At 42.8% G+C, this 9,871-nt stretch overlaps 1 protein-coding gene across 9 annotated transcripts in view; it reads right to left on the bottom strand.

Moving 5' to 3' along the window:
* Positions 1–4,491: 4,491 nt before the first annotated feature.
* Positions 4,492–9,871, bottom strand: part of TRAK1 (trafficking kinesin protein 1) — a 122,395-nt gene continuing 117,015 nt past the window's right edge. For all 9 annotated transcript variants that reach the window (XM_086848674.1, XM_023919380.2, XM_023919379.2 and 6 more), the window contains one exon: positions 4,492–7,469. In XM_086848674.1, the coding sequence (XP_086704800.1) occupies positions 6,671–7,469 (799 nt within the window). In that variant the 3' untranslated portion in view covers positions 4,492–6,670. The remainder of the gene's footprint in view (positions 7,470–9,871) is intronic.

Raw genomic sequence — 9,871 nt, 5'->3', positions numbered from 1 at the left:
TGTGTGGTGAGCCAAGCATTCATTTGGGAGGGGGTGAGAACAGGCTCCTGAACAGAGCAGAAGGTGATCCTAAGAGGGAGAGGGATTGGAGCAGTCAAGTCACAGCATCCTTTCAGAAAAGAGGTGGCTCCCAACTATCACAGAGGTTGAGCTGGCTATTGCCCACCAATGAGGAGAGAAGGAGGGGGGTTCTGCCGAGCTCTTACCTGGCTCAGAGCAGGGCAGAGGGCCCCAAGTTCAGAGCTGGGCAGTGATCCCAGCTTGTGCAAAACCAGCACCCCGCAGTTCCTGCAGTCATTCCCATCTGCCACCCCCATGGTGGGCAGGCTGCAAAAAAAAGTTTTACCTGCATGCTCCTCCTCCATCACAGGTAACCAACCTCCCTGCAGCTCCTGGGTCTCCTTCAGCAGCTGGTTCTCACATTTAAGGGATGCCCTAAATTGTAAAAGAGGTGATTTTTTGCATTGCATAATTCAGTTTCTCCCAAATGTGTGCACTAATACAAAAAGGAAAATATTTGTCCCATGCAGGAAAGTAGATGCTTGCCAAAGAAAAGAGGCAGTAATTTCTACAAAAGTTGATAGGCAAATGAAGTGTAGAAAACAGTGCATAGAAAATACTTGCACTAAACCAAAATTCTACTAAAAACAACGTTGGGAAACAAACCAAAATCGGTGTGCCAAGGGCCAAGCACAAAAATCCTTTGAGGAGCTACTCCCAGCAGCAACTGGGAGCGCAAACAGCACTGCAGAATCTGCAGTGAGAGTTCAGCAAACAGTATGGGGGGAGTTTTCTTCTCTAGGAACACCAAATATATTTTTATTGTTGGTTTTTTGGTTTGTTTTTTTTTTTTTGTTTTGGGTGGGTTTTTTTGGGTGGGTTTTTTGTTTGTGGATCTCATTCTGAAAACATGGAAATGCTTTTCTGCATTTCTTCCTCTCAAGCTCTTCCCAGTCTACCAGTTTCCAAGCCACTTAGCCTGGCTTTTTTAGGTTCCTTTCCAAGCATAATGAGTCTTAAATCACCTGAACTCTCTTCTTGGTTTTGGTTATTGCTCACAGCAAAATAGTGCAAAGTGCCCATTTTCTCCAAGACATTGAAACAAGGGACTAAAATAAATTAATCTATTTTTTTTAACTGAGGTAAATACAAATAAATCTAAAAATGCATATATTTATACATTTACCACCAAAGTGATGTGTCTTTAAAAGTAACTGGGGAGAAAACTCCATTTCTGCTTTGCTTTCTTTTAAATTAATGTCAGGAACATTCAAGCAATATTTTTAAATTTTTCCATTCCTGGCTTATATTGATGAAGGATGTAACATTATAATATTGCAGGGAGGCTGGGCTTGAGTGATGTTACAAATCAAGCCTTACTACTGCAGAATGTTGACATCAGGAAAAAACCAAACCTTTTCTTTTTCTCCTTTGTTTCATTTCCTATAGGCAGACGGATGGAGAGACAAAGAGGTTCTTTCCCATTCCTCTCTTCTGAAGGTCTCTGCAGTAGTTATGAAGAAGGACTGTGACTCTGGGACAGAGTGCTGTTCCTTGAGGCAAGGGGGAGCTGGCTGTTAGCAGCTGGCTATTGGCAGCTCAGCAACATTATCCTTATTATCATAAAAATATCCATCACCTGCTCCTCTGGGAACAGAGGAAATCACTGAGATGGGAAAGGTTGCTGAGACACCATTCAGCTCCCAGATGACCTGGAGGTGCTAAACTGAGCTAAAGGGGGGAGACAGCAAACCTGGTAAAGTCACACAGCCCTGGTAGCTGCAACCCTTATCCCATGGCATTAGTGAAGCCACTCTCCAGGCTGCCCTGTTTTAACCCAAGGGGAGCAGCACCTGAGGAATGGAGGCTCTGCAGCTGGGTAGGAGCCCCTTGCATCCAGCAAAGGCTTTGGGCTGAGAAGAGCCCCACAGATTCCTGTACATGCAGCAGTGCATTGACACAACCTCCTGGTGCTGTCTGGGAAGTGAGATTTGAAGAACTCTCTCAACATTTAATTTAGCTTGATTCAAATTTATCTTTATGAAAGCATGTGCATAGGTGCTAAATTTACACTGGCAAAATAGCAAATCAATACCTTTTTGTGTTTAATTGCATTTTGTTTTCTCTATGAGCTTGATTCAGTTATTTCTGTTCCAGCTTTATTAACTTTATTTCAAAAGAGGTGCTGGGCAAATCTCCATGAATGGAACAGCTTGCTGCAAACTCCACATAAATTATTTGGGAGAAGCTTGTGGTTCTGCTTTTGCAGAGTTGTGCATGCAACAGCTGTGAAAATGGTGCGAACACCAAGTGCTCCTTGTGGGAATGAAGGGAAACCCAGGCAAGAGAGGGAGTACCCATGCCTGGTGAGGGGGAAACACTCCCTGGGAACTGGGGCAGCATGTGAGGGAAACCTCAGCTGCACTGGTGCACCTGACCCTGAACAGTCTCATCTCCCCTGGTATCTCATACAAGATCACGTGTGGATCCTGCTCTCCTCTCCCCGGCTTTGATGCATCCCCAGCTGCTCCATCCTTGCTGTGTATGGGCTGGCAACATGCCCCAGCCAGATGTTCCCAGCTGCAGCCCAGCTGTGCACATTCCAGCAAGCCTGACAGCAGACCAGGCAGTCCCCTCTCCAAGGCCTGAGCAGAGGTATTTGCAAGTCAAACAAGATGAACGTTTCAATGTCCCAGCAGAGCAGAGAAAGGCTTCTCTGCGTGTTCAATTTTTGTATTCCCTAAGTTCATTAAAATTCCCTTAAAGTAAGAAAAAACTGTCTGTGTGCTTGTTAAAGCTTTAATCTTTTCTAAGTACCTGTGTCAATTGAACAGCAATTGGATTCTGCACAGCTTGAAACCTATTTTAGCAGGACAGAAATCTCTGTAATCTTTCAAATACAAACATTACCGGCTTCTCAAGTGTATGCAGTTCCCACATGAAAGCCCACTGCCTACATTAGAGCCAAGGACATTGCTTAGCACCGGTAACTTTCAGGCCTTTTATTTTCCTTACCATTCTGTGGTTCAGTTGGCTTGTTAAGTGAATTAAGGCAGGTCTGAGCAGCACCCAGTGAGATGTGGTAGCACAGCTGGATGAGGCTAATTCTTTACCGTGAATGCAAGCCACAGGCAGCAGGTGCTGTCTGTACCAAAGGAAGGCGGGACACATCTCACCAGCATTGCTGGACTTTTCAATTCAATGTAGAGAACTGCCAGTAAATGTGTTCAGGGAGATGGAGGAACTCTTAAACCTCTGTGCACAATAGCAGTTTGTTGTGGGGCCATCCAGTGCTTAGGATACGTGTAAAAGGAGGAGGGGAAGAGTCTCAAAAGGCATTTTTAGCCAGTCCTGGCTCTCCAAAGAATATCCTGTGTTCCAGGATCCATCTACAGCCCAGTCTTAGACACAGTCCTCAGCACCTCATCTTCCTCTCACCTCCAACCCAGCTTTCAGAGGAGAATTACCAGAAACAAAGATACATCCAGCAAAGCTCCTGAGATACTTGAACACTGCAAAGGTGGAGGACAATTTCAACACTCTCTCTTCTGTACATCTCAGCTCTCACCTTCCCCAGTCTGGCACTTTCTTAACTCATCCTGTTCCCAGGCAAGGAGGGCTGGGTGCACAGTGCTTCTCCTCCCTGGATCCCTCCCATTAACCATTAGCTTTCTGACCATGAGCTCCCCTCAGCCCCAGAGCTGTGCAGAGGGGAAGGATGAGTGTCTGTACTCATTGGCAGTCCCTGGCTGTGCCCCTGGCACCAGCCCCTCTTGCAGCTGGCGTAGGCCACTGCGTCACACTGGTGCAAGCCCTCCATGAGTTTATTTTGGCATTATTCCTGTCCCATTTTCTCTCTGTAGCAAGTATGTCATATAAATGTTATTATTTCCCTCTCCACCTCACACAGAAACACACACACACATCTTTCTCAATGAATCTGTCTAATCTTTCTATGGGTTACTGCCTGATTATTCCCTCCCCCAGGGAGCTTTTTCCATTACTTAGCCTTTACCACATGTGCAGGTATTTTGAGCTCCTCACTACCTGATGTTTCATCACTGTAATGTTCCCTCCCTCAGTAATGAAGATATTGGCTAACAGCAGACCTCAGTCCTGTCTCTGTTGAAAAACACAGGATGTTTCCTCCTTATTCTGTACTTTCACATTTTGTTACTAAAGGTTTTGCACTGCATTAGGCAGGAGAGTGAAAATTCCTCAAAATACAGAAACCATACAACATACAATTCTGCATTCTCAATTCAAATTTAAAAAATAAAAAAGTATACTTGCTTCTCTTTTTTCTTCTGACTCAGGTTTCACTGATTTCAGCAAACAAAATCTGAAAAATTTCCAACCAGTTCTAAGAATTAAAAAAAAAAACAAAGGAAGGCCTATTATTTTGCTTTAACTAAGAGATGAGAGCAAAGGATCAAGGTGGAAGATTTATCACCTTAAAAGAATAGGAAAAAGTTGAATAACACACAACAATGCAACTTTTCTGTTATTTTATTGATATTAGTGAAGAAAAAATTAAATTTCGTCATTCTGATGTGTTACAATTGCTTTCTCTGGTGGGTGGACAGCTCCTACAGCTTATTTAAAGGCTAAATAATACTTCCCAATTGCATGATTAACTTCTACACTTTAAGTTCTCTTATGGTATTGCTTTCTTCCTGTGGGTATATAAAATGGTCCATTAAGTCCATGACTTTTTTTCAGAATCAACTGTTATTCTATCTACTGGTTTAAGATACATTCAAATAAAAAGATACTTAAATTTACTTGCAATAAGTGCACACATACAACAGCAAACAGAGCTGATGGCATTTTACTAAAACATTGTAAGTTCATAGAATAAATAGAAGTCTTCAAACACATGCTGTAACTGACTGATGTGTTTTTGTTTTCTTTCTCAAAAAATATCCTTAGTGTCCATAGCACTACCGCAATAACTACTTCATTCAGAAAAAAACAAACCACCCACCTATCTCTCGTCACAAAGACTAAATAAAAGACAGCTTCATTTATACAAGAAATTATCAGTGCTAATAATTTAGTAACAGTCTGGTACAAATGGCAATTCACGGCAATTACATGTAGTGTGACAATGGTAATAAACGGGGAGCTTGATTTTAGATGCCACAAGTGCAAGGAAAAGAAAGTGGATGCTAAACCTTCCCTGCTTTACTCTTCTCCAACCCCTCTTCCAAAAAATATTTATGTCTCAGCTCTGCTCTAGAAACGCCCTCCAGTCTGTTCAAGTTCCAAGGTATTTCAATTCCTTCTACAAACACCCAGCAGAAGGTTGGAAGAAACAGAGAAAAAATTGCTATATAATTAGAATTGCCTGGCAACTAAAGGTCGCGTGAGGTCTTATATTTCCTTTCTGAAAAAGCAGAGGGTTTTATGTTTGTATGGCAGGTATTTTCCTCATTTTAAAAACACTGTGAAAATAAAGCATTTCCCCTATTTTTACCTATGGTAGGGCTTGACTTTAGATGAAAAAGGTTTCTCTGAAAAAAGAAAACAGAAAATGGGTGGAGAATATTGTCACCCTGTTTACAAGGCCACAGTCTCTGACATGCATGAAACACAAAGATCAGCATGAGGGCTGCAAGCTGCTCTTTCCTGCCTGTACCATTCCGTTACTAAATGTTTTCTGTGGTTCTCTGCTGAGGTTTCAAGGACTCACCTTTTCCTAATACTGGTTTTGCTACATGTTCTTTTATAACATTCTTATCTGTCAATCTGTTCCGCAACGTGGACTTCTAGGAAGTCACTGCCATGTTTGCCTCACGAGTTGTGAAAACTGTTTTCTTTGGGCGCACTGACAAAGCATGTTTCAGTGGCAGCAACACACAGTAAAGCATTTTCCCTTCCACAGCCCAGTGCAGCATTGAAGAACAAAACAAAACAAAAAAAACAACAAAGCAAGGAGTTGCACAAAGTGTAAGTGTGCCAAAGGAAACAGCAGTGGTAGGAATATGTCAATATCCCAGGTACCCAGTAGGCCTGCTGACCTCAACACAGTATTAGTTCAGGTTTATAATCTTGGGGAGGAGGCAAATACAGAACAGGGGGAAAAAAAAAAGGTTTCATCCATTCAGGCATAATAGCCAGGCACTCCAATAACTCAGCTCAACTCATCTACAGAGGCAAAATTAAAACTACCACATGTTAAACTGAGTGCTTTTTTCAGTATTTAATGAAGCACAAATGCTCCCATGCTTCAAGTGATGTAAAGAGAGGTCTCACATAACACATTCAATAGCTTCCCATGCACCTTTGACTCAAGTTAGGCTAGCTACAGAATTCACGTTTTTTCTAGTCAAGTTATTTTTTGTTGGTTTTGCTCTTTTGTTTTTTTTTTCAGTGCATCTTAAAAAAAAAAAACCTTTTCAAAAGGTTAGCAAGTTAACCTTAATACAGCAAACATAACATAGAGCCTTTTGCACTTGATTGAACAGTAAAATAATCCAATTAGTTACAATAGATCTGGTACATATTTACACATTTTATACAAAGTTTACACATTTCTCCCATTAGGCACGAAGTTGATTTGTCAAACTCAAGAGGCAATGAAGGGGTGGTAGGGAAAGGAAAAGGAGATTGGAGAAAGAATCTGAGTATTTTAATTTAAAAAGACTAGCTGTAAAAATAAAGTCCTTCATCGTAAGCTAGTTTGCTTCGGGAGCTTGGTTCCCATGAGGATCCCTGAAGTGAGGGACGTTGGGCCTTTCATCTGCATGCTGGAACCCACCATGGTGGGGAAGCTCCGATTCCTTCGGATGCCAGTGTTCAGCTGGATGCCCCCGATGGCACTGGTCACGGCAGGGCAGCCCAAGGGGAGACCGTCAGGTGCCAGGCCTCCAGGAACAAGGGCCCTCACTGGTCCCTGTGCCCCACAGAGAAGAGGTCCCTGGTCATCCGTTAAAGGAGGAGCTGACGTCTGCCCTGAACTCACAACTTTGGCAATACCAAACCTCCTGACTTTGTCCACGAGATTAAGGTTGGAAACAGACACGTCAGTTTGGCTCTCACTGTTCCTGATGTTCTTTTTATTCCTCACCTCCTTCAAGATTGAACTAGCAGGCTTTGAAGCCAAGAAGTTGTCATAAGGTGGGCTGGTGCACTTGAACTCAAAAGATGGAGGGGAAGAAGAAGGTGTCTGCATGGGTGAATTTGGTGGAGTGGAAGGAATGATCGCCATTTTCGGGGAGTACGTGTTCAGCAGGGTGCTCCTGCTGGCTCTGTCCCAGCTCTGTGGATTGTACACTGCTGCTGAGATGCCCCTTTCCTTCAGCAGCCACACCAGCCCCAGGGATGTGCTCATTGTCGTCGTGGATTCCCGGAGGTTGGTGAAGGATTCGGCCAAACTCAGACGCCGAGGGGTGCAGGGAGTAGCCACCGGGGTGCCTTTCAAATTGCTAATGCTGCCACAAGCTGGAGTAGGTGCTGCATTAAGGCTGAAAGCAAAGGAGCAGTCAAATTATTCTCTCCACTAGAAAATTAAAATTTACCACAGGTAAGATTTTTAACCCTGAGCAGGGCTTTTTATCCGTTTGGAGAGTGCACAGGACACTGACAGTTCCCATCCCCCCACAAATGTGATTACAAATTCAAAACCACCAAATCTTACAAAACACATCTCCATTTTGCACACTTCAGAGCCCAGTTTCATAGGATTAATGCCACTGCCAACACCCAGCACAACATTTCCCTGATAAACTATATACAGGTTTGTGATCAACACCTTGACTTTTTCTTCCTGATCAACTGTCTGTCAGAACTCCCAGTTGCTTCTAAGAGACAAGCAAATGCAGAAGACTGGACCAATGGTATAAGCAAGACATCTACATTTTAGTGTCACTTCTGAGCACGCAGAACTGAACACTCATTCACTAAGGCATGATGTACTTAGTTATTCCAGAAACAAGGCATGTGGGATATCTATCACACTCCAAATTCATGTCTTTTTGAGAGAATCCCAAGAGCTACATGCACCTTCAGGAAAAAGAGAAATCCAACTTTTGCTAACCATGCACAAATTATGGTCTTTGCCACAAGTACACACACACAAACCAAAAAAAACCAAAAAAAAAGAAAAAAAAAAAAAGAAAAAAAAATAATTCCACAGTAGTATTTCTTAAGCATGGATTCATCCCCTCTAATGGCATTCAAAGGGTCTTGAGCAATGCAACACTTGATGCTAACAAAGGATTCACTGATGTGAGCTCACCACTGTTCAAAGAAGGAAATATACTCCCTCACCTTGCCAGGTCAGCAAGTAGAAGACACTTGGCAGAGTCAGACAGAAAGTAAAGACAGTGCCAAACAATGGGAAAACTAAGTAGCTGGGAGGGGAAGGAACAGGGTAACTTCCCTTTTCAGCAGAAAAGGGACTTTTCCAGAAAAGGAATTTCCCTTTTCAGCAGAGCCATGCTGCTGGATTGGCTTAGCCATAACGTGCAACTTTAAGTTAAGAGGGATTCTCTGCACCAAGAAAAGCCTCTCAAAGAGCCCTTTGAGACAATCTGATCAGATTTCCAAGAGAAGACTCTGGCCAGTGACTAAATTGCAGCTCTTTTGTACATATGGACAAAAGGGGCTGAGATGGTGTCTTGGCTAGAATTATCAGTCTCATCTCACTTTATATTAATGAACTCTGTGTAGCCAGCACTACTGTGCATATCAGGTTAAACACCCTGGAATGCTTTGAGCTGCAGCTTCCAATGAGCTTAGAACATCATCTAGATCCTTGGTTTACAATGAACAGGTGATGTGAATTCACGCAACGCTGGAAACTCTATCCCCTAAAAATCAGCATATCTTTAAGGCACTTCTTAATTAAGAAAATATTAGCCTGATGCTATGAAATCTCAAGTCTTCTTTCCAAGGCTAAATAAGATCTGAACAACATGATCTCTAACATGTTCCATGATTTGGAACTGTACCAACCTCTGCCATAAGCAGTTTAAATTGAGGAAGCTGAACTGCAGCTGCAATTCAACAAGAGGAATCCCATATATTCCTCCTTGTATACTGTAGTGGAACACTTATTTGAGAGAACCAGCAGATGTAATTAGAAATGCAGCCTTGCTAAGTGTCTCTGGACTCAGTCTGCTTGCACCCCCGTGTGTGCTAGGGCTGTCAGTGCATGTGGCAGATGTGCTAAGGCACATCCTGATGTCCTGTCCCTTCTGCCTGGGCTGAGGCAGCAGCAGGGGAGAAGGATCTCTCCCAGCAGAGCTGAGAAGGCCACACACACTGCAGCAGCACACACACTCTGAAGGCAAGGTTAAGTGGAAATTAGTTCACAATTCTTCTCTTAAGCACTGATTAAATCTGGACCTTCATAGTTCTGATTCCAGTGGAACTAAAGAGCAGTAGCAGCCACTGTGGTGCATCTCTCATACAGCTAAATACAGAACACAGAAGTCTTGAAAAGCATGAGGGAGAGAAAAGAGAAAGAAGTTACTGCATGAACTGACTTTCTACAAGGTATGACCATATACATTTCAGAAATACAGACATATGGTGTAAATTACCAGGCTTCCAAGATATCCTAATCACAAGATGAAAACTAAAGCACACCAATGGTTTATTAACTCCAACATCTTCACTCTTTCCAGATACAGGTTTCAGTTGCATAGACAGGTAGATTAGTATTTCTACGAGTTTTCCAGCACAGTTATACACTGCAGCACAATTAAAAAAACAAGCCATCCCTGCAAGAAAGCAGTTGTAGGTGTTGCCTTTTTTTCCATTTGATCATTTTGGAACTGCTTTGACTGGGAAATATATTTCCCATCAAACTGACCAACACCACAGGGCACCCTGGACACAACTGCAGAAACAGACTCAAAGT

Source organism: Cyanistes caeruleus, chromosome 1, assembly GCF_971803275.1.
Source record: "Cyanistes caeruleus chromosome 1, bCyaCae1.hap1.1, whole genome shotgun sequence".
NCBI classification, from domain to species: Eukaryota; Metazoa; Chordata; class Aves; order Passeriformes; family Paridae; genus Cyanistes; species Cyanistes caeruleus.
The sequence above is the reverse complement of the archived record's forward strand: the minus strand, read 5'-3'. Positions and strand labels throughout refer to the sequence as shown.